The sequence below is a fragment of the Dromiciops gliroides genome, chromosome 1, assembly GCF_019393635.1.
Source record: "Dromiciops gliroides isolate mDroGli1 chromosome 1, mDroGli1.pri, whole genome shotgun sequence".
NCBI classification, from domain to species: Eukaryota; Metazoa; Chordata; class Mammalia; order Microbiotheria; family Microbiotheriidae; genus Dromiciops; species Dromiciops gliroides.
In genome coordinates, this window is record NC_057861.1 from 561,037,678 (window position 1) to 561,064,174 (window position 26,497).

Here is a 26,497-nt window from a genome sequence, read left to right on the forward strand (position 1 = left end):
TGCCTGGCATATAGTAGGTGTTTAATAAATGTTTATTAATTGACTCTTGACCATACTTACAGTTCTTAATCTCAGCATTATCCTGGACTCCTCACACTCCCTTACCTCTGTAACGATTGGAATGACTCCACCTGCTGGAGACTTACTGTAGGAAAGCTCCACCATGAGGAGAAGGTCTCTGAGGGCAAGACCATGCGTCTTTTCTTTGCCGTCAGGAAGTGACATTTGCTTGTGGGAGGAAGAAAAGGGGAGGCTGGCACTCTGACTTGCTCTCTTTCCTGAGGACTCTGGTGGAGAAGGGAGCTAGAAATGCTCCCTTCAATAGATAGATGAATCTAGGCCTTTCTCTCTTTACCATATTCTTATTCTCCTTAATAAATGCTTAAAAGTCTAACTCTTGCTAAAGCTTATAATTTATTGGCAACCACTCATTAGATATTTTAGACAGTATAGCTAGAATTTTAGCCCTTACACCTCATATATCTAGTCAGTTTCTAAATTTTGTTATTTCATCTCCACATCTTTCCTACCTGGTCCCTTCTCTCTGCTCACACAGTTACCATCCTCATCACCTCTCACCTATGTTATCACCATAACTTCCTAATTGGTCTCCCTCCCTCTTCAATCCATTTAAGACACTGCTGTCAAAGTAACTTTCTTTCAGTTGTGACTCCTCTAATAAATAATGAATTAAAATTTTAAAAAATATACAACTCCTCTACCCAACCTTCCCAACAAACTCCAGTAGCTTCCTATTGTCTCAACAATAAAATGTAAATGCTTCTTCTTAGCCTTTAAAGCCCTACAAAACCTAGCTCCAACCTATATCTCTACCCTTGAATACTACTTTTCCTTATGCAGTCTGTAATTGAGCCAAGTAGGCCTTTTCTCTGTTCCTCACAAACAACACTCCCTCTCTTGTCTTCATGCCATCCTCGAAGCCTGGAATGAACTTCTTACCTCTGCCCCATGGAATCCCTCTCTTGCTATAAGATGCAATTCTAGTAGTATTTTCTGCATGAAGTTTTCCCTGTTATCCCCCAAAACTAGTGCCCACCCTCTCAAGCTAACTTCTATTTAATGTGTATGTGTATACATATAAGTGAATTAACTTTATGTTTATTCTGTATATTGTTTATCTGTACTTTCTCTCTACCCCCACTCTCCAATTAGGATGTGAGCTCATTACAAGTAGTCTATTTCTTTTTTTTTTTTTCAAACACCACAACTTTATTTCTTCAATGAGACATGGAAAGCTGGACAAAGGCTGGCATGCATCTTCCCCATCTCCACTCTTAGAGTTTAGAGCAGGCTGGCTCTCAGATCTCACCTAACTCCCATTTCTTATTGCATTTATGAGGAGAGATGAAGTTTATTGATCTTATAGGTCGCCAGGGCCCCAGTCAGGGCTTGAACCCACATCTCACATCTATGGATTCCCTCTTAGATCTCTCCACCCTGTTGCTAAGGTCCTTCCATACAAGTCACCTCAGCCTTTGCATGGAGTGCTCACCTGCTGCCCTGGTCAATGTCCTATCACAATGCTCCCCTGCACAAGCTTCTGCACTGTCAAGGATCCTTCATGGTTGGGCCATAGTGGTAGTTGAGTCATGATGCCTCAGGCAGGATGGAAGCAGAAAGGAGTCAGACTGGGTCTTCGGCGCTTGTACAGACATGGCTTCAAAGTCAGGCCTTGAAGGGGACCCTGAGCCTTGGGAGGTCCTATCTGTGGAAGTCTAACAGGTAGAAGTAGCTGTTGGTCAGATCCTTGGAGACAAGCTTGAAGCCCAGCTGGGCTAAGGCTCCCAAAAAACTCCTCATATCCACAAACCGGCTGGCTACCTCTGCCACTTTCAACAGGCCTCCTGGTTTCAGCAATCGGTTTGCCTCCTTCAGGAAGTCACTCAGGTTTGTTCCCATCAATGAACGGCAGAAAACAGCAACGTCCATAGACTCATCCTTGAGGGGCACCTGGGCCATGTCACAGATTGTGACATGGGGGTCAAGTGCAGCCAGGTCAAAGCAGTGAACAGTGTTCCTGACGCTAGAGGCAAGGCGACAGTCCCTACAACCAAAATCTGCCACAACCAGGGATGCTGGACACTGTTTCAAGTGTTTCACAATTAGGTCCACAGGCTTCAAGGGCCATTGCTTTATTTGGTTCTGAAAGCCACAATGACAGAGCTCAAAGGCTTCAGGGTCTTCTTGGAAGATGTGGCTTGCAGCACTGCTGGTCACAGAAAAAAGCTGCTCATTGATGAAGCCGAAACACGCTCCCTCAAGATGCTGCTTCATCTTTGCAGGAAGAATCCCACCCCGGTCCAGATATACACCTGGTTCCTCTGCTTCCATCTCTGCCTCACACCCCTGTAAGCGCAGGGGAGATTTCCTCCTCAGGAGTTGCAACACTCTGTGGCTTAGGGGGCAGAAACTTATTCTTCAGCCTGGCTGGTCCCTGGCTGGCGGCGACAGCGCACGTGGTCCTGCCCCACCCCGCCACGTTCGAAGAGCCCGAGTGGGCCGAGGAGCCCCCGGGCCCAGCTCCCGCTCGCTCAGGTCGGGCAGGTGCCCCGCGCCAAGGGCTTCAGCCGTCAGCGTCTCCAAGCTACATTACAGGCACTACAGGCTGAGGCACTGCCTTGCCAGCTCCCTAGCCAAGGGGGCAATGGCTCCAACTCGGATTCTGACCTTGGGCCAAAAAGAAAAAAGAAGAAGAAGGCCCCCAAACAGGCTCCACTTATAGAAGAAAACTCAGGTCCAGTGAGTAAAAACTAAAAAGGAAGAGAGCAAAGGCTCTGGAGCCCCAGAGAATAGTGATCTGGCCCCTGTGTTTCCCCAGAATGATGCAAGCCTCAGAAGGACCTCCCTGGGCCCAGTAGAAGATGGGAATGACAAAGAACTAAGGCTAAGCCGGAAAAAATGGAGAAAGAATAAACGAACAAAGGGAGACAGAGGCAGAGTCTATTTCATTCATGATACTTGCATCCCTAACACCTAGCAGAACACCCAACACATAGATGCTTAAATACTTGGTTGGTTGAGGAATTTAAATACTATTTTTAGGAAGGTATGGTTGTGGAGGGGGCACTTCCAGACTTAAAATCAGGCAACAGATTCAAATCCCTGCTCTGAAACTTGATGACAGCAGGAAACTCTCTTAAACCTGTCTGATCCTCAGTTAACTCATCTGTAAAAGGAAACTTTTTATTATCACTACCAATGGCAAAGGACAGTTGTGAGCAAAGAGTCATATGTGTTAACCTTATTGTGTTTTATAAATGTGTATTGTCATTATTGTTGGTCCAAAGTGAGATGTAGCTATAAATACAAAGACTGGTTTTCAAAAGAGACTTATAAACTGACTTTAAAGGCAAAGTGAAAAGAGGAATATTACAGTTGAATGTAAACAGGGAAGTTTCTTTCAGATAAGCATAAGATTCAATACAGAATACAGAACTTTTAAAAGAGTGAATAATTTCACAGGAAGAAATAGGTAGAAAAAATAGGAAGAAAAGTAAGTAGAAGAGGAGGGGAACAAAAAGAAAAACTAAGGGATGAGTAAAGAAAAATTTGAGATGGCAGTAGACAATGTGAGAGTAAAGAGCACTAGTCTACTCTTTCCTAGTGCTAGGGGGCTGAGAGGGTAGGGGAAGTTGCTCAAATATCTGAAGGTGAGTGTAGAAAAACAGTGTCCCCAGACACTGGAAATGTGAAACCCCAAATCCTGTTTGACACTGTCTCCCTGACCCAAGTCCTGAACATTTTGATTCTTCAGTTAGAGATGTCTATTCACTATGAAGCAAGAAGGAAGAAATAATTGTTTTCAGCCCTCTTCTTAAGTGTGGTAAATATCTTTTTCCAGTGCCAAGATGGCAGAGTGAAGAAGGAATCCTCTGAATCACTCCCAAATTTCCCCTCTAAACAACTAGCTACCCGCCTCTGAATTGTTTCAGGAGCAGGGAAGCAGCTTACCAGCCTGGCAGGAAAAGTCTCTTTTACCTGGATGGGAGGAGAGTGAGGTTCAATGGCTGCAGTGGCTGTGGCAACAGCAATGGTGGTGCACAGTTGGGGTGGCAACAGCAGCAGGAGTTACAGTAACTTCAGGGGCAGTCCACCTGTGAGGCCCACCCTCCTGCAAAACAGTGCCCCCCCCCCAAGGCAAATGAGTGGTCTGGGCCAGCATAGCAAGGCCCCATACCAAAACCCCACCCCCAACATGAGCCACCAAGGAGGCCTTGACCTCACTGTTGACCAGTAATGAAGTCCTACCCTGAGTGTCTATAGTGAGATCTTATACCTGGGGCCTACTGGCAGGGAGACTCTTTTTCCATAACAATCCAGTGGCAGGGGGCCCCAACCCTCAACCAAGACTCTCTCTTCTCTCTTCTCTCTTCTCTCTCTCTCTCTCTCTCTCTCTCTCTCTCTCTCTCTCACACTCTCTCACACACACACACACACACACACACACACACACAAATAAAAAAGGCATGAAAATGAGCAAGAAAACAAAAGAAAGCTTGATGATAGAAAGTTACTAACATAAAGGCATAAACTTAGAGGAGGATAATAGTGCCAAAATTGATACAGGTGAAGCTTCAAAGAAAAAATGTAATTTTGTCTCAAGCCCCAAAAGAATTCCTGGAAGAGATTAAAAAGGATTTTAAAAAGCAAATTAGAGAAGTAGAAGAAAAACTTGGAAAAGAAATAAGAGTAATGTAAGACAATCATGAGAAAAGAATCAATAGCATGTGAAAAGATTTACAAAAATTGATTGAAGAAAACAACTCACTAAAAAACAGAATTAGCCAAATGGAAAAGGAAGTACAAAGGGCCACTGAAGAAAATAATTCCTTAAAAATTAGAATAGGCAGCTAGGTGGCACAGTGGATAAAGCATGGGCCCTGGATTCAGGAGTACCAGAGTTCAAATCTGGCCTCAGACACTTGGCACTTACTAGCTGTGTGACCCCGGGCAAGTCACTTAACCCCCATTGCCCCACAAAAAAAAAAATTGGAATAGAACCAGTGGAAACTAATGACTCTATGAGACATCAAGATACAATAAAACAAAATTCAAAAAGCAAAAGAAGAAGAAGAAGATGAAGAAAATGTGAAATTTCTTATTGGAAAAACAACTGAGCTAGAAAATAGATCCATGAGAGATTATATAAGAATTATTGGACTACCCAAAACACTTCAAGTATCATAAAGCTACAATCAAGATTACACAGCATTTGGCAGCTTCCACAGTAAAGAACAAAAGGGCTTGGAATATGATATACCAAAAGGTAGAGGAGTTAGGGTTACAACCAAGAATCACCTACCCAGCAAAATTGAAGGGAAAGGAAGAGGGGAGGAGGGGAAGGGAAAGAGGGAGGATAGAATTTGAAACTCAAAACTTTAAATAAATAAACTTTAAACACAAATAAATGAATGAGTGAATAAATAAATAAAGAATTAATGAATGAATAAATGGATGGATGGATAAATAGATAAATGAATGAATGAGTGAATAGATAAATAAATGAATAAATCAATAAATAAGTGAATAGATAGATTAATGAATGGATGAATAAATAAATAAGTAGACAGATATATAAATAACTAAATGAATGCATAAATTAATAGATAAATGAATGGATGGATGGATGGATGGATGGATGGATGGATGGATGGATGGATGGATGGATGGATGGATGGATGGATGGATGGATGAATCAATTGCATGTCTGGGGGTAGGGAGGGAAGAGTGGTATATATGAAGTCAGATGACCTGGGTGAAAATCCTGGCTCTGCCTCTGACTTCTGTGACCTTGAACAAGTTGCAACCTCTTTAGACCTCAGTTTTCCTCATCTATAAAATGTGAAGGTGGCACCAGATGACCGCTAGAGTCTCTTCCAGCTATGTGATACTTGGAAATAGTCCAAGTTACCCACTTTCATTGAAATCATTTCATTTTTCTCAACAGAAAAAGTATTTAGATTATTCACTTTGAATAGAAAAGGCTTTTCCCCTGTTAGATGGGAGCACATGAGTTAACCCTCAAAAAATAAGTAACTCCTTGTCAACACAAGTAATACATTCATTTTCTAAGAGGACAAATAGATGGTATTCACATCCCTTACTAGCTTTGTTTTTATGCTGCCCTAAAGAAGAAAGCAGAGCTAGATGTTTTGTCTAATAAGCTCTTACCCTTTATGCAGAGGACAAGCACAACAGCTTTGGTGGCTGAAAGTAGGCAATCTTATTATATTTGCTGCAACTATAAACTGTGTCTTCTCCACTAGCTGTAGAAAAAGTCATCTCAGGGTAATCATATTTAAAATTCGTATTGTAAAAAAAATTTCCTGATAAGCCATTCTTTAGAAGACAATAAAAACCGATTTGCCTTGAAAATGCTGATAGTGTCCTCTACAGAAGTAAAGAGCACATTTCCACATGGCTACAGGCAGAGCTGTTATCTCAGCAAAAAAAAAAAAAAAAAAAAAAAGAAGAAGAAAGAAAGAAATTAAAACCTACCCCCCCATTCAAACTGTGTTTTATATCATGGAAAAGCACTAGTACAAATACTTAAGGAGAAAATTTCCTACCTGTGTCCTCTAAGTACATGTTAAAAAATAATTCTATGTTCAGACCAGTTTTGACTTGTCCTATTCTGGGCATAAACATAGCATATGAAAGTTGAATTTTCACCTTCAGACTTAACCACCCTTCTACCCTCAATTTCCACCCTCAAACACTCAGAAATAACACCAGTTTCAAGACACATGTGGGATTTGTCTTTACAGTCAAGGAACTGTTTGGACACATATATTATGGGTGGCTCAGGAAAGAACTAAAAATGTTTTTCATTTTTTTAAAAGATCTTTCTGGGTAGCTCTGTTCTAGGGGACAGATGTTAGTAAGGGGATTTATACCTTCAATTTTTCAAGGATTTATGCTAGGTAATTGACTAATATACATTCCCTCCCTCAGTTCTTCTGCCCAGCAGGATCAGAAAACCACTGACAAGCCTTAGGGAGAAGAAAGCAGGAGATTCACAAACCATTGTAGGGGACATGCAAAGCACAGTGATTTAAAAGGTGTGAGTCGAGTCATCAATAACCGAGTGAGCCACATTTTGAGCACTGCTTTAATGGTATCTTGTTTGTCATTTATTCTTTCAGGGCCCTTTCTCACCCTCCATATGTTAATATTCACAGGAAAATTTGGCAGTTTTTCTAACTGGTAATGAAGGCCATTCAGCATCAGGGAACTGTAGAAAGTTAAGGGTGGGAAGGGAGACTCTAATGTTTCATATGACTTTGAGCATATTATTTTTCACTGTCTCAGTTATCCCATGGGACTAGCAATATTTGTATTACCTTCCTCACAGGTTTGTTGTGAGGATGAAATAGATAATGTATATAAAATATTTTATTTAACTATAAAACAATAGCAGCATAGAACTCAGAGGGCTGGCTTTAGAGTCAAGATTACTCAGGTTCAAGTCACACCTCTGACACATGCTGGCTGTATGATTCTAAATAAGTCACTAAAACTACCAATATTCTGAGGCAGCTCTCTATGTATTGGATATCTGCAATGAAATTGAGGTCTGGGCTAAAAGGGGGCACTAGTGCACTAGATCCCATTTAGTGAAAATACTGAATCCCATTAAGTGGTTACATTAATTATTTGAATTCACACTGCCTATTTTCGTTGGCTAAAAACAGTTATCATGTTTTGAACAGTATGAATTAACATACCTTTAAGCACTTCATGGGATTCATTATTCTCATTTATCAGGATATTGCTATAGATATTAATTAGATATAGATATCTTTGCACTAATTAGAACCTATATGTTAATATCTAGCTAACACTATATATATGTAGAATTATATAGATGTGTGGAATTAATACCATCGCTATCATTGTTACTATTCTTAGGACCCTGGCTGCATACACCAGAGAGAAGTTTTTAAGCAAAGACTGGATGACCATTTATTAAGGATATCGTAGAAGTAATGCTTGTTCAAATACTGGTTAAACTACATGGTCACTTCTGACACATAATTTGGATTTCTCAAAGATATGGCTCTTGATTTCCCTGGATAGGAATTACTTGCACAGATTCCTTGAGCCTGGGCTTCATGGAAGTATTGAGGCTCATCCTGGGAGAAGAGCAGCAAGGCAGCTTTTTTTTTTCTTTTTTTTCTTTTTTTTTTAGTGAGGCAATTGGGGTTAAGTGACTTGCCTAGGGTCACACAGCTAGTAAGTGTTAAGTATCTGAGGCTGGATTTGAACTCAGGTACTCCTGACTCCAGGACCAGTGCTCTATCCATTATGCCACCTAGCTGCCCCAAGGCAGCTTTTCTAATCTGCTAAGTAGTCAGTGGCACAATTTGAGCAACACCAAGAAGGTCTCTTACCCAAAAATATCCCCTTCATGGTTCCTGAGACCTGGAATTCTAGCCTCCTAAGTGGTCTCACTGCTTCCAGTCTTCCTCCCTCCAATCCATTCCCCACACAGCTGCCAAAGTAATTTTCCTAAAGTGTAGGTCTGACCTTGCCATTCCCTTATCAAAAAAAAAAATTATTGTGACTCCTTATTGCCCTCAGTTAAATAACAAACTCCAACATTTGGAGTTGAAAGTTTGCCATAATCTGCTCCAACCTATTTGTCCCACCTCTCATATTGTTCCCCTTTATGTTACAACCAAGCTAGTTTTTTTCCCAAAAGGAAGCTAGCTTTTTTCCAAACTCCACCTTCCATCTCTGGTCTCGAAGCATTTCCCCATGTAATCCTTTATTACTCCAATGTATTGCTCATATCTACTTCTCAGAATTCTTTATCATGAGGACTCAACTGAACTCAGATTACATCTTTTCCAGGAAGCCTTTCCTGCTTCCAACTCTTGGCTGTGGCTTAATTCCCTCTTCACATTATATTTTTATTACTTATCTGTGTATGTGATTAATCCCCCAGCAGATTGTAAACTCTTGGAGGGCAAGAACTGTTTTGTTTTTTGGTGTTGTATTTCTAGTGTCTATCACAATTCCTCACACATAGCAGTTAATCAAAAAATATATGTTCAGTTGAATCATAATGAACATGAGTATAATAATATAATTTGGTTTTTAGCTTAACAGAGATCATCTAGCTCAAACACAATCAAGAAAAAATTCACCAACCTTTCCCTTAAGACGGCACTGAAGGTGAAGAAGGAAGTAGTTTTTCCCCCAAGACAGAAGCTATGTCCAAGACCTTGAAGGCCAAAAAGTCAGTGTTGAAGGGTGTCCATAGCCACAAAAAAGAAGATCCAAATATCCCCCACCTTCCAGCAAGCCAAGACACTAAAACTTCAAAGGCATCCCAAATACCATCAGAAAAATATTCCTTAGAGAAACAAGTTTGATCACTACACCACTATTAAGTTTCCCTTCCTTGACCATTGAGTCTGCTGTGAAGAAGACTGAGGACAACAATACTCTCGTCTTCATTATGGATGTGAAGGCCAACAAGCATCAGATCAAAGAGGTGGTAAAGAATCTATATGAAATCAGCGTAGCCAAAGTCAATGCAGTGTTCCAACTTTCTGTAGAGAAGAAGGCCTAGGTCCAACTTGCAGATTAAAAATTTAAAAATTTAAAAAATAAAAATGATTGTGAAAAATCTTTACATATCCTTGGGAAATATTCAATGAAATATACACATACACAGACACACACACACAACTCAGAATCTCAGACATAGAAGAGAGATAAGAAATAATCTAGCCCAATCAAGCCAAAATAAAAAATCAGGATACGTAAATAAAAGGTCCTAGCAGTAAAAAAAAAAAAGAAAGAAAGAAAAGAAAAAGAAAAGAAAAGACAGACGAGGGGAGAAAGACAAGAGAATAGAGCTAATTCAGGGCTTCCTATCTATGAATGGGCAGATATAATTGAGGAGAGGACTTGAATTTTAGTGATACTCATAGCTTTACTAGCATAAAACATAAAAATTCTGTAGGCGTTACTTAAATGCTATTTGCATTGAATCAAAGTTACAGAAATAAAATTGTATTCTCCTCTAACAGAACAAAAGATTTTTTAAAATTGTGTAAAAGGTCAAATTAAATCATTGTAATACTGAATATGCATTGATTGAACTTCACTATAAAATGAAAAATGGTACATAACTCAAAAGGAAACATGCAATTTCCAAAGAAGTAGATTTAAATTATAAGGGTGAACCAAAATTCATCATGCTGCAGTTAGCTCAAGGAATCAGGAATTGCCCTGATATAATCTGACACACTCAAATTCAAACCAAAAAGCAATGAGAGATAAAACAAGAGTAATTTGTCACACTTAAAGGTACCATCATTGCTAGGAACAATAATTTTTTATTTTACATTAATCAAATCATATTATAGTTGTGCTTATAAAGAAAAAGCATTTGCAAATAAAAAATAAATTTTAAGACTTCAAAATCTCAATGTAAGACTGTAATAAATCAAACAAAAAGGTAAGAAATTACAGGCTTAATGTGAGAGTTAAAGAAATTGCATTTGATAATATATGGGTAGAACTTAATAGAAACAAGCGAACATGCATTATTTTCAAATAGATGCAATATCCATATAAATGGGACATGTTGTAGGTAAGAATTTTCTAGACTGTCAGGTGTATACTTATGAGAGAAAAATAAGATACTCATCAAGGGTAAGAGAATGACAAAAATTATTAGATATTTTCAGTACAATTCCCACATAAATAGATCCCCTTTTTTCAATAAAATCAAAGTTCAATTCAAAGTCAACAAAAGCAAGATTAACATGCCAAATTCACTCTAATAGACAGGGAATATAGTGCAATGGTTGTTTAATATACTATATGGAAACAAGGTCAAATTTGAGCGGACTCATATGAGTTGTGTCATAAAATTGCTTACTGCATTTTGAACATGAAATAGGTAAAGTCAAAGTGAAACAAGTTTTGTAAAAAAAGATTATCAGATCTATTATATTTCTAAATATCATTCATTTTGGTAAGGATAGGTTTCCAAGAAAGCTGTAACCTTATCAAACTTTAAAAATCAAATAGTGGTTTTAGATGGTGTTTGGCATATAGTTTGTGCTTTAGTACTTTTTCATTTCATGTGTGTCTTTGTAGAAAATTGAGAAATTTTCAACAATGAACCTTAAATATAATTGTTGCATTTTGTCTCTGATTTTTAAGTGAAATATCTGTTCATGATCCCTTCAAACATAACTAGTTTTAAGAGAAAATTTTACTGGGTGGCTGAAGTTGTACATGCAGACAATAGGAACAGTTTTACATACTGAAAACATAGAAACACAGAGTAAAAAAGGATAAAATCAGGAAATATTTATCATTCTGATTCATAGGTACTATTATTGAGGGGGTTACTTTGTGTGAATGCTAATAGACATAGTATACAATTTAATAAATTGAAATAACATTTTGAAATTGTACATGGTACAACATGAGAATTGCTTTGTAGAGAATTAAAATAGACAAAAAGAAACTTTTTCTAAAATTCCATTTCTATGACATCAAAAGGATTGATTGGATCATATAAGATTATTTACAGAATTGCTAAAAAGCTTTATTCAATTAGAGAAACACCAGTGCCATTAATCTGGTCAGAGTTATACCTAGCAAATCACATAAGAAGTAACTTTGAATGAAGAATTTCCTATTTGTCTGAAGGCCTTTGTAATTAATAGAGAAGTCAAAATATCCTGTTTTGCATTTTGTGGATATAGCAGCAGATATGTGGTCAGAGATATCTATTTGATGAATAGATATTCATAGAAAACGCTCTTTATCTGGTTGAAATTGATCTTCAAGAAGTTTTGTTTCTTTGCAAGTCCATTAATGGCAATACTATTATCAAGAGAAACATTTGATTTAATTGAAGGATTTAAAAATGAAAACAATATGAGGTAGTAGAACTGTATTGAATTCTTCAAAGACAACACTCAATTGATGTCAGGATAAAATAAGGTCAAATGTGTTCACTAATTTAAAATGTGTTCCATATACAATTTAGACATAATGCAAGCTCTACACATAATTCTTTGTATTGAGAAATTGTGAGTGAGAAGTTATGTGACATTTTCAAGTTGTTAAAAAGTAATCAATTCCACTAAAACAGCCCACTAAAGGAAAGATCTTTGTAAAATTGTGCGATGTTATAAGAGCAAAAAATAGATTATTGAAAAACACTCTGGCTTTCTAACACCAAAGTACTTCAAAGAGTATTAGCACTAACTGAAATAAATTGCCACTTTTCTTAGTGATAATGATGATGAAGCAAATTCATTTTGTACCAAAATTTTCCTCCTGAAATTTGAGTATTTAGTGGATATATTTGAAAACCTAATTATCTCAATAAATCAAGATAGGGTCCTCAAATTCATATTCTCAGCCAGAAAGATAAAATGACTATTAAAAAATTGAAGCTATGGATAACAAATTTGTAAAATAGCATTTTACAATATTCTCATTTTAAAATACCTGCTGTGCAAATGAAATAAAAGAAAAAATACCTACTTACTAAGCAACTGTCTAATATACAGAAGTACTAGTCTTATTTTATTTAAAATGTCTAATTATCTATAAATCTAAGTGGATATGAACCCATTTGCTATGAACAACATGAAATGTTAGATTTCATGTATCTGAACAAAAATGGTTAATAGACTTTTACGTGATATATGAGAATCAGAGTGTCACCCCCTGCTGAGAAAGACATTGTGAGAACTAGGGTAGCTCCCTCCACCCTGAGGAGAAAACATGTGACCAGCCTCCGGAAACTGCCTGGTGCCTGGAAGTTATGCCTATTCATAGACTACCTGTAAGTCATGCCAATCTATGGACCAGCCAATTAGCTTGGAGCTGTGTGTGTGTAGGGACCATGCCTGGGCGGACCCACAGGGTGCTTCTGCTTGAGAGAACGGGGATCAGCCTTTCTGTTGGAGGTCCCAATAGGAGCAGGAGGTGCAGTCAGCTAGGCTCTTTTCTTTCTCCATGTGTTCTCTTTACTAACCGCTAATATACTTGAATAAATACTTAATGGCCAAAGATTGGTGCTATGAGTTTCCAATTTAAAGCGACCACATATTAGATTTTTAGACATCACAGATTTTTAAACATCACACAGATAGTTGAAAAAACTATAGCTTAAAAACTTACAATGCTTTGGCAATGGGTCAAAGAGTTGTCTGGTCTATTTTTTTAAGCAATAAACATTTTTAATGTTTTCATTCTTGTAAAGTGAAGTTTTATGACATAGTTATAAAGACAAAATATTCATCTTAATTACTGGGTGAAAAGTTACAAATTACAATAGCATCATTTGTTATTTTTTTATTAATATGAAAATGTAAGGTATTTGATCAATAAAAATATGTTTCTATTATGTTAACTTTACTGGGTAGTTGAAATTTCATTGTTATAAAAACTGTAATACATTTTAAATTTTATCTTATTAAAAGACAAGTAAAGAAAATTGGTTGTCTAAATTGTTTTATGAAAAGGGGGCATGATAATTATTTGTTTTTTTAAAAGGGAGGGAGGTAAGGAATTAGTATAGAAAACTTGGAAACCTCTGTTATAGACCAGAGGGACCCTTGGTAATTTTAGAAAGATGAATTTTTTAAATACTATCTTCACAGATTAGCATGCAATAAAAATAGTAAACAACAATATAATTGAAGCTTGAAGGTCTACAAGGAAGCTAAAGATATGTGTTAGACAATTCTTGGATTAAGAAAAATATTAGGGGGCAGCTAGGTGGCACAGTGGATAAAGCACCAGCCCTGGATTCAGGAGTACCTGAATTCAAATCCGGCCTCAGACACTTGATACTAGCTGTGTGACCCTGGGCAAGTCACTTAATCCCCATTGCCCCACAAAAAAAAAAAAGAAAAAGAAAAGAAAAGAAAAATATTATCAAATTTTAAATTACTTCATAAGCACAATGTGAATTCAACATGTCAATATTTATGCAATATGAATAAAACATCATCAGGGAAAATTTTATAGCTTTGAATGTGTATGTTTACAAGATAGAAAAGGAGAAACTCAATGAGTTGTGTCTATATTTAAATGAGAAAATGAAAAAGTAATAAACAATACTTTTTGTCTTCTAACATTTTCTCATTATTCTTGGTGTTATAAGGAGAGAACAAAATCTATATATTAATCTTATGTATCAGTTTCAATCATTAATTAATTAATTAATTAATTAATTGGTAACTTAACATTTCATTTTTTAAAACTACCCAAAGATTTAACCCACTTTTAAAAAATAAAGTGTTGCCTTTGGGTTTGCCTTTCTATTGCCTCCTAATTTTTATTGTTATCTTACTTCTCTTATGTCTTTTTAAAATTAGTAAATATGAGTTTATTGTAGTGTTCCCTATCTATTTGGATTGAATCATAATACACACCTATCCCAAGTCATAATTTGATTGCTTCTATTATAGTGAGGGAGAAAGTATATATCTTTTGCTCACATGTATTCATATAATTACACATACATATTATCTTAATTGTAATTAATAATGGGCAAAGAATGTTGGGGGGTTTTGTTCAGAATCTATCATTCAATCATTTTTGGAATTCCTCTACTTCTTGTAAAGACCTCTTAGTTGTGGGTCTTTATTTATAAATTTTCCCAGGTCTTGTTTCTTTTTGAAGTAAATTCTTTTGTTTTCAAACAATGTAGTTATATTTCCAAGATATATGATTTATAACTCTCATCAATTTTTAAATATTTTGTATATTCTTCTCTCAATTTGTCGCTTTTCTTTGTAGGTTCTCAAAATTGTTTTGTTACCATAATAATCACCTTTAATGTATTTGGATTTTTAAAAAATTCTTGATTACTGGATAATTTTCCTTTGGTTTTTTCATGTTGCAATTTTAAAATTATGTGACTTGGTGAATTGTAGTTTGGATTTCTACATCCTATAGTCCTTTGAATTATTTCTACTTCTAGAGGATATTAATTTATTTTTTCTACTCTAGAAAGATTTTTTTAATGGGCGATGAAAAATTAATATCAATCTCAAAGTTAAAGTCCTCTGTCTATAATAAAAATATAGACAAAACCTGACAGAAGCTGAAGGTTTTTTTGTCCTGGAATGACAAGTTGTAATTTCCTCAATTGTTCGTCTCTAATTTTGTTCTTAATGAGTTAGAGTTTTTCAATTCTTTTAGTATATAAATTATTCAATTTAATTTATCATTTGGTATTTCTTCCATCCAACCATTAGAAAGTCAACCTGCATTTCTGATTGAATTTTATCCCTCAAGTTTTTTACTTTGTTATATGTGTGTATATGCATATATATTATATGCATTTGTGTATGTATATATGTACATATAAAGAGTAAAGAAAAATGATAAAGAAATCTATTTCTTCACTGACATTATATGTAAATATGTATATGTACATGTGTATATACATATATGTATCTATTATATAATTGATTTCTCTTTTCAAGGATAAGATTGATATATGGGCAGGCCTAGTAAATATGTCCTAAATGTAAGCTGGACCTGCTTCTTATGGAGCACTAACTGGAAGACTTCATCAAACTTGGGTCTAGAAATTAATCTAGGGGCTCCCTGATGTCTGGTTGATGGGAGGAGGAAAGCAAGGAACCCCCTCCACTTTGAAAGTGAGGCAGACATTCGTTCATCCTTATGGAGAATTGTATATCCTCTCTCCCTTTTGGAAGGGGTCAAGTGTGTTTGAGCAGAAGCTTAGGTCTTCTATTTCAAAAATTTAAACCATTTTACAAAGCAGTTATCAGAAGGATCTGGTCCTGAGTAAAAACAGATGAAAAATCAGTGGAACAGACTAAAGATGTCAGACAAACTAAATATTGCAAAAATATTTCTCTTTAATAAACCTACAGAAAATAAAAACTGAGGAAAATATTCATTATTTTACCAATATACTTGGATAAATTAGTAATTTTGTGGGAAATATACTTAGACCCACATGTTATACCATATGGCTCAGTGAATTACAGTTGGAAAATAAAGTTTATCATTAAAGGAACAATAAAAAGGTCAAAGAAAATGGAATTATGCATTTATCCCAATTATGACTTAGACATGATTTTTCATTTCCCACATAAACTATTAAACACAAAACAGATGTGTTTGATTACATTTTTAATTCTCTACATAAAATAACAAATAATCAAAAGAAAAACAATAGATTAAAATATTTATAGTTTATATGGCAGATTAAAAACAATTTCTAAATATTTTATTTAATGTTGTTAAGATTTGTTATACAGGGGCAGCTAGGTGGTGCAGTGGATAAAGCACCGGCCCTGGATTCAGGAGTACCTGAGTTCAAATCCGGCCTCAGACACTTGACACTTACTAGCTGTGTGACCCTGGGCAAGTCACTTAACCCCCATTGCCCAGCAAAAAAAAAAAAAAAAAAAGATTTGTTATACATAAGAAAAATGTACAGTTAACTCCCAATCTACAAAGAACAGCATTTCTTACAATAGCAAGTGGCCTATATAATTCACTATGAAGGGGGCAGCTAGGTGGAGCAGTGGATAGAGCACCAGCCCTGGAGTTAGGAGTACCTGAGTTCAAATCTGGCCTCAGACACTTAACACTTACTAGCTGTGTGACCCTGGGCAAGTCACTTAACCCCTATTGCCCCACTAAAAAAAAAAATTCACTATGAAGACTGAAGCTATCCATGAGGTTTCTTCAATGCAAAATATTTTTCAGCCACCACTCTTCTCCCTCTTTTGAATTACAAAAAAGGCTAAATGTAAACACCACTAATTGCAATCCCTCCCAAGTCCTCCAAGTCATTCTTTCATGTATCTTCAATCTATCCTTCTCTAGTGTCTTTTTCCCATCTGCCTGTTATGGGAGGATTATGGGCCCCGGTCACCCCAACAATTCTCTGGGGGGTTCAAGGAACTTTTTCCTTGAAACCTCAGGGGTTTTCCCTTGAAAAGTAGGCCTCTCCTTGAACACAATCAAGGGGACACACACACACACACACACACACACACACACACTCACTCACACACACACACACACACACACACACACACCTAACGGAGATAAGCGGCACAGATCGAACTGAGCATGCTCCAGAACCATCACCCTACATTCCAGTCATCCTAAGCATCTGGATGAGGTAATCCAGGAGAAGACCACCTGGAACCGCCCATCAGCAGACTGCTTAGACCCATCAGGACAAAGTTGACACCCACCACCAGATCTCTCACGAGGGATTCTTCCTACCCCAGCACAACTCGGGAAGACCACCAGCCCCTCATCCAATAAGAGACTCTTACCCACTCCATCTAAACCCTATAAAATGTCACTCCACAAGCTAGCAAGGGAGGAAAGCATTTTGTTCTGGCAAAACCTTCTTCCCGGCCGGTTTCTTTTGTACCCCAATAAACCTGTTCTCTTATTCCTAATTAGGTCTTGTGCGAGAGTGTAATTCTTTACAGAGGAATCCTAAGGACCCACATGCTTTCTCCTATCGGTTTCTCCCCCATATCATGCCTTTAAATACCCTCAATCTTAAAATATATAAGTTGTTGAATATTAAAAGATAGCTTTTGTATCTGCCTGTCTCCTACAAACAGAATCAATAAACAGATCAGATAAATTATAATATCTTATAATATCTCCTGCAATTTGTTCCCATACCTGTCCTCCTACAAATATAATAACCAGATCAGAGAACATGGTTAAGAACCAGATCAGACAATTTAATATCTCCTGCAAGACAAAACAGATCAGAGACAGACAGAAAAAAAACCCATAATAATATCAATTTAATATTTTGTCCCAAGAAGAAATATATAACACATGATGATGTGGAGACTCCCCTCCTAAGAGGGAAGCTCAGAGCTCCCCTTCTTTCTTTTTGTTTTTGTTTTTGTTTTAGTGAGGCAGTTGGGGTTAAATGACTTGCCCAGGGTCACACAGCTAGTAAGTGTTAAGTGTCTGAGGCCAGATTTGAACTCAGGTACTCCTGAATCCAGGGCCGGTGCTCTATCCACTGCACCACCTAGCTGCCCCAGCTCCCCTTCTTTCTAAGGGTTTTTAAGGTTTCTTGGCTCACAGGTTACAGAATAACTTCATTGGCATGATACAGATCAACCCAAAGCAAATATTACAAATGTAAATCAGTTAAACAATACAAATCAGTTTAGCAGTTAACTTAAGGTAGATGCTATGATTAGATTATGTGGAAACAGGAAGGGTATTATCAAAGACTAGGGGGTCTAAATAGTTGATCAGTAGAACAATAAGATCTATTCACTTCCTGGGGAAAGAAGATAGTGAATGGGAATGTTAGAGGGGCACTTAAATTTGTTTATTTTCTTGGGGAAAGTAAATAGGGACTGTCTGGTTTCACTTTGAAGTTTTTGAGCAAAGGATATTTTGCTCCTATTAATCCTGTGTATCATAAAATCCATTTGGATAATAAGGCAGCTCCATCCAATCCAGGTGGTCTATACATTCATATTAACAATGTATATATATGTTCGTGTATGTAGGTATTAGGTATGTATATAGTTCTCTGGTCCTTCTTCCCAATATCACTACCATCCTGTTCTCTCCTTCCCTTCACTGTCAAAATTCTAAAAGTTGTCTACAGCTAATGCCACTATTTCATCACCACTCTTTCCTCATTTCATTATTTTCTGGCTTCTTCCCCCATAACTGTACTGAAGCTGATCTTGTAAAGCACAGCTATAACCTCACAATTGCCAAATCCAATGGCACCTAAGCTGTGCTTTGAATGAAACTAGAAATTATAAAAGATAGAGGTGAGAAAGGAGGATATTCTTTGCATAAAAACTACCTATGCAAAGGCAGGGATTCAAGAGATAGAATGCCATGCATTGGCTTTGTTATCATGCCAATTTGGTTGGAATAAAGATGTGAAGGGAAGAAAAATAAAATAAGATTGAAAAGGCAAGTAGTCATATTGTTCAGGGTTTTAAATGACACTCTGTGAACTGTGTATTTATCTTAAAGAGAATAAGGAGTTATGCAAATCTTTGTGTATAGAAGTGACATACATCTGTGTTTTAAAAATATCAATTTGAGAGCTATGTGGAGGATAGATTGGAGAAGGGAGGGATTGGATACAGGGAAACTGATTAAGAAGCTACAGCAATAAGACAGGAGAGAAGTGATAGAGGGTCAAACTGGGCTAGAGGCTATATGAATAGAGAGCTGACATGTGATGGCTGTTGTCAAATGAAAACTTATCAGACTTGGTAAATGATAGGATGGGGGTGAAGTAGAGAGTGTTAGGTTGAGGAAAAGGGAATAGTAAACAATGACTCCAGAGTTATAAACCTTGAAAGATGGTAGCACCTAGAAAGATAATAAAACAAACAATACAAATAGGAAAGTTTAAAGGAGAACATTTGGGATAAAAGATAATTAGGCCTTTTCTGGACATGTTTGTTTCAGATATCTGTGGGACATTCAGGTGAAGATATTCAGCAAGGAGTTGAGATTAAGACTGGATGCATAGATTTGAGAGTTACCTAAAGAGATCATAATTGAATCCATGGTAGCTGAAGACATCCAGACAAGCGATATATAGAGGGAAGAAGAACAGGACAGAAATTTGGCAGAATGTCCACAATTAGTGGGTGGGAAGAAGGTGATTGAGACTAAGAAGAAAGAATCAGATTATCAAGAGGATAACCAAGATTGAACTTTGTTATGAAAACCAAAAGAGGAAAAAAGGGTCCAGTGACAGGAGTTGGTCAATAGGGTCAAAAACTATAAAAAAAGTCAAATAGAATGAATATGTAGAAAATGGCATTGGATTACTGTCATAGCCCCCTACTAAACTAAAATATTTATGAAAGTAGGAATTTTATCTTATAGTTGTATTTTCTGTTTTCCTCATACTTAATACAGTGTTCCAAATATAGTAGATATTTACTGTTTGCTTAATTGAAGTGAAATGAGTTGAATTAAATTTCATCCAAATTGTCTTTATTTCTCAAAGTTCATTTATCTCTCTTTATTTTTATTTTATTTATTTATTTTTTTGTGGAGCAATGAGGGTTAAGTGACTTGCCCAGGGTCACACAGCTAGTATTAAGTATCTGAGTCTGGATTTGAACTCAGGTCCTGCTGAATCCAGGTCGGTGCTTTATCCACTGCACCACCTAGCTGCTCCCCATTTATCTCTCAATAACAGCATTCATCCAGTCTCTGAGATTTGAAACCTTGAAGTCAATTTTCATTCTTTCCCTCCATCATCTATAGCCAATTAATATACAAATTCTATTGAATTTTCCTTTAAAATGGTTCTGTTATGCATCTCTCTCTCTCAATTCTTATGGCCACCATCCAAGTCCAAGTCTTATCATTTTACACATGAATACTGCAATAGCCTCAAGCAAAAATAAAACACTAAGAACAACAACAAAAGCCAAAAATAACTTTCAATGGTTTCCCATCTCCTAAGATATCTATTCCAAGCATACTACTGATAACAGTAGTGAAAAAATTTTAATTTCTTTTATGTATTAGCAAATATGAATGTAGATTCTATGAAGCCTGACCCTCTTCTGCTGTGAGTTATTATAAAATGATGCGTTTACTACAAATACAGAACAAAATAATATACGTTTTGATGGTTATTACATTCTAATTTGCAGGTACAAACTTAAGCTTACAGAATTCATCTTCCTGTGAGCCATCCTTCTTTGAGAAATCATACTTTAAAATAATGGAGGAGAGGAACTCTGTAGATTGAGAAAATATGTAGAAATAATAAATATAGGTGATGAACTTTAATGAAAAAAAGCTTCATTTATTTCGTATTGGACTGATTAAAGAAACAAATTAAAACCTAAAGCTTTTTTTCCCATTTCTCCAGACAGGACAAATGCTAGTGCTTCTCAAAGTGTGCTCTGTGGATCCTTGGGAGTCCCTGAGACCCCTTCAGGGGGTCCACAAGTTCAAAACAATTTTCATAATAATTCTAAGATGTAATTTGCCTATTAAATTACTCACACATTTTCCAACTATATCTCTGTGGGGCTGGATTTTCTTCGTGTACTTCAGTCATGACAATCTACTACAATAGATGAAATGCAGAAACAGATATGAGAATTCAGCCATCTTCTATTAATTCAGATAATGAAGAGATTTGCAAAAATACATAAAATAATGATACTCCCACTAATTATTTTTGTCTGGAAAATAAAGGGTTTTTTAACCCCAAAAATGTTATTTATGTCTACATGAAATGGGTTAATTATTATTTTCAGTAAATTAATATTTTAAACATTTACCATTCTAAATTTCAAATACAATCAGTATAGATCGATATAACTCACATAAGCATAAACTCTTTGGGGTTTGCAATAATTTTGTGGGGGGGGGGACAATAAGGGTTAAGTGACTTCCCCAGTGTCACACTGTAAGTGTCAAGTGTCTGAGGCCAGACTTGAACTCAGGTCCACCTAAATCCAGGGTTGGTGCTTTATCCACTGTGCCACCTAGCTGCACCCTCGGTCTTCAATAATTTTTAAGAGTATAAAAGGGTCTTAAGACCAAAAAGGTTGGGAACTTCTGATGTAACTATTGAAAGAACATTTCCTCCAGTCAAGTGACTAAAGATAGTTTATCTCGATCTTGGGCATAATACTGTATCAGATGCTGAAAGGCATTACAAAAAGCATATTGCATATATGCTGAAAGGTAAAACTAAGACATACTACCTAATTAGAGAGCATTAAATAAATTATGTGCTACTAACTATAAGAACAATTAGGAGTTCAGAGAAGGGAGAGATCAATATAGTCTAAAGCAGGGCTTCTTAATCTGGGACCCATGAACTTTAAAAATACATTCTGGGGCAGCTAGGTGGTACAGTGGATAGAGCACCGGCCCTGGAGTCAGGAGTACCTGAGTTCAAATCCGGCCTCAGACACTTAACACTTACTAGCTGTGTGACCCTGGGCAAGTCACTTAAGCCCAATTGCCTCACTTAAAAAAAAAATACATTCTGGGGGCAGCCAGGTGGCTCAGTGGATAAAGCACCAGAAAGTCATTTAACCCTCATTGCCCCACAAAAACCCAAAACCCAATATATATGTGTGTGTGTGTGTGTGTGTGTGTGTGTGTGTGTGTGTATGTGTATATATATATATACACACACACATACATATATATATATATGTATGTATAAATACATTCTGATAACTATATTTCAATAACATTAGTCTCCTTTGTCATCCTAGGTATTTTATTGTGTCCATTTTAAAACATTACTCTGAGAAGAGTCCATAGGCTTCACCAGGCTTCCAAAGGAATTTATAACTTTAGACAAGAATTAAGAACTCTTGGTCTACCATGTTCAGAGCAGACTTCATGGAGGAAATGGGACTTGAGGCCAGAAGTGAAAGGGTAGGATTAAGAGAAGTGGGAGAGAAGGGCAAGAAGTAGATAATTTATGTATACAGGCAAGAACCTGGGAAAAGCAATAGATATGGGAATGAGCACTATGTGCAGAGAAGTAATAAAGACAAATAAACAGGTAAATGGTCTGTTCCTCTGATTTCAAGGAGGTCAGCACCAAAAGCCATTCCTAGGAGGAATGAATATTAAAGGACCTAAAGAACACATAAAAAGGTTTAAAAAAAATTGTACAATTGTCACCTACAGTCCTGGGGCCTGGAGGCCTTCCCACAAAAGGGCTCTAGTTTTGGGCCCCAAATGGAATAAATTCAGTCCCTGTCCTCAAATCAAGGTGAGCCAGGCTTTTCTCCCACTTTCCAGTTCATTATGCAGAGTATAACTTCTGAGATGATTTCTAAAATCTCTAAAATCCCAATGTTTTCTCTAAAAGGAGAGTATAGGGGCAGCTAGGTGGAGCAGTGGATAGAGAGCCGGCCCTGGAGTCAGGAGTACCTGAGTTCAAATCCGACCTCAGACACTTAACACTTACTAGCTGTGTGACCTTGGGCAAGTCACTTAACCCCAATTGCCTCACCAAAACAAACAAAAAAATTAAAAATATTAAAAAAAATAAAAGGAGAGTATAATAACACATGTAATAAGGGGCAAATAGTTGCTTATGTATCATAAAGGAATGAGAGAGATCTCTGGGTTTTTAAAAAAAACACAGATATCTCTCATTCCTTTATGATACATAAATACATATATATAGGTATATGTGTGTGTGGAGAGAGAGAGACAGAAACAGATAGAAACAGAGAAGAGACAGAGATAGAGTGTGAGAATTGGATTGATGCCCCCTGCTGGAGAGATATTGTAGGAAAGCTCCGCCATGAGGAGAAGGTGTCTTAAGGCAAGCCATGTGGCTTGGAAGGTCAGTTCCTTGATGTCAGGAAGTGATGTTTGCTCGTGGGTACTGTTGATCAAAGCTACCAGCCAATTAGCTTGGAGCTGTGCATGTTTGGACGACCCTGGGTGAGGTTTCTGGGACAAAGGAGGGGGTGAGGCTCTCTCTCTTTTTCCGCAGGGACCTGGGGTGGAGTGGAGCTCCCTAAGATAGATAGATGAAGACATCTAGGCCTCTTTCTCTCTCCTCACTAAATTCTTATGCTCCTTAATAGATGCTTAAAAGTCTAAACTCTTACTAAAGCTTCTAATTTATTGGCAACCACTCATTAGATTTTTAGACAGTCTAGCTAAAATTACAGACAGCAACTATTCACAGAGGTAATATTTTTAAATAGTCCTTTTTTATGAGTGAGTAACCCTGGGATTATTCTCTTTGAAGTAATCTATTAACTACAGCAAGGAACTCTCTGTTTCACAAGTAAACAGTTTAACTCAACAAATATTTTGCAAGTGCCTACCACAGTCAAGGCACTGTGCTAGGTGCTGGGAATAGCAAGACAAAACTTGAAGGAAAAAAAAACCAGTCTTGTCCCCAAAGAGTGTATATTTTATTGGTGAGGTCAATTGTTTAGGACCATGAACGATGCTGCCCACAAACTATCTAGGGTCCCAAGAATCATGACGCATTCTTCCTTTTTGCTTAGAACTGAGCCCCTCCCTATCTGCTCATCTCCTTTTCTAGTTGCCTACTGGCCTTAGCCAAGTTATAAGTAATAAGAATTTTTCCTTAGAGGTGCAGCTTTCTGGGAACCATCATCCCTCCCCACCATTGCCCCAATCTTTTCCTCTTAACATCCTCTTAATACTATGCTAGTCTTACAGCCTGGGTGCCCTATGCCACCCACATAGTAAAAGTATGATACTAATTAATATTCTTTAGAAAAACACAAGGAACTGAAAAAGGAATTGAAACCCCAGAAGGTTTGGCACTGGTCCTTCTGCTTAGAAGAACCAGGTCCAATGCCAAACCTCCTGTAAATTTCAACATCCTGGCTTGCTTTGAAGAAGTGACTGACAATGAGATTTGTGCCAGCCTTTCTCCATCAATAAAATAAATATCATATCTGTCCCTTGTCTTCCCCAAAGGGAAGTTTAAAAAACTAATGAGAAAATGTCAGCAAACTGCTTTGAGCTCTTGGAAAGTCACAATGTCAGTTTAATATGGTAAAACCAACATGGTAATTTTTTTTAAATGTATGTGTCATGTTGGAAAACTCTCATAATGATAATGTTATGGAGAAAAAATAAAAATGTGACCATTTATATTGTATGATGGAGGAATAAGTTACTCATACAATTAATGCATTGTTAAAGCAGTTTGTGAATATGCAATTCCTGCTGAAAGTGTCTATGGGTATGTAAAGATGATATATGTAGTAGTAGCTAAATATAAAAATAGAAGAATAAACTAGTTAAAATACATTGTGTTATATGATTCATCACTGCAGTAGGGGCCTTGCTGAGTATTGTAATCAACAATCACCAACCTCAAATTGCCTTTGACATCACATTCTCAGCAAATTATAGTCTATCTGCAGACACAGCTCATTGGTCTCTGCTCATTCATTTTCTTATGCAATAAAATCATTCCCCAGCAAGAATACAATTGCATGAGACTCATTTCACAGGAAGAACCACATAGTACTGTAGTTAAACTCCAGGGGGTTATAAAAATAGAAATAAAGTCTGTATTTTAAATTTTCTTGAGAAAACATTTAAAGTGCTGAGGTCTTTTTAACATCTCTGCACAGTTTAAGAAAAAAAAAGAATTTAGTAAAGAGAAAACATATTTTGATTCCCTTGCCATTAACTGTGCTATATTTTTACAAGAGCATCAATTGATTTTAGTGAAATGTCAGCAAATGAATGGGTAACAAGGAGTTTATAATGCAGGGAATGAAATAGGTTCTAATAATACACTGGTCAGTATGTCCAGAGATCTAGTGTCTACTTCAAATTTACCACTGATTCTTTGTAGGAGACAAGATAATTTCTGAATTCCTTCTTTTACTTTTCCTTACCAACTATGAGAATAGAAAATTACTACTAATAATAATGATACATGATGGACCATTTGTACTTGGTCTATCCATAAGTAATGCTCAACTTCATCATTTTGGTTCATTCCCCTCCCCCCTCACTACTCTGTTCATAGTGACTGACAACTCCAATGGGAGAAGAGACATCGGAAAGGAATTTTTATAATACTACCAAAATACTTGGCATTTAATGGTAATTACAGTAGCATAATACATAATATTTCACTGGGCTACATCTTCCCTCAAAAGAACAAAGAGTCATGTAATAAGTTAAGAGATTAAAGTTTTTAATACTTTTCTGATTAAGAATATATTAAGGATTGGGGCAGCAAGGTGGTGCAGTGGATAAAACACCGGCCCTGAATTCAGGAGGACCTGAGTTCAAATCCAGCCTCAGACACTTGACACTTATTAGCTGTGTGACCCTGGGCAAATCACTCAACCCTTATTGCCCTGCAAAAAAAATTTTATCGAGAAATTTTTTTTAAAAAAAGAATATATTAAGGATTGATTCTGTGGCTATTTGTAGTTAGGCATGACAGGATAAAAATTCTAATATGATATGTAGTATTTACTTGTAAGCCCATTTTTAATAACAGATTCAGCACAATACTTGCATAATAATAGTTGTCATTGTATAGTGCCTGCAAAGTACTTTACATACATTCATTATCTCATTTGAGTTTCACTACAGCCATGTAAAGTAGATATGATCATTACCCTCATTTTAAAGATGAGGAAAGAGAGGCTTTGGCAGTTGAGTGACTTGCCCAAGTTCACATAGCCACTAAATTTCTGAGGTGGATTCCAAATTCAGGTCTTGCTGACTACAAGTATACCACTTCATCCACTAGTTTCAATCAATTCATCAGCTAGGATTCAAAAAAGTATTTACTATTTTTCAGGCACTGTGACTCCATTGGGGATACAAGGAAAAAGCAAAAACAGCCCCTATCCTTAGAAATTAACATTAATAAATGAGGGAGAAAATATATATAAGATAGGTATATACAACATATATACAGAGCAGTTAC

General features: G+C 36.7%; 1 protein-coding gene across 1 annotated transcript in view; it reads right to left on the reverse strand.

Moving 5' to 3' along the window:
• Positions 1 to 1,618: 1,618 nt before the first annotated feature.
• The window catches only part of LOC122751770 (ribosomal RNA-processing protein 8-like), a 108,711-nt gene continuing 83,832 nt past the window's right edge, over positions 1,619 to 26,497 (reverse strand). The window contains 3 exon segments of the mRNA XM_043998932.1: positions 1,619 to 1,728; positions 1,731 to 2,365; positions 2,367 to 2,582. Of these exon segments, the coding sequence (XP_043854867.1) occupies positions 1,619 to 1,728; positions 1,731 to 2,365; positions 2,367 to 2,582 (961 nt within the window).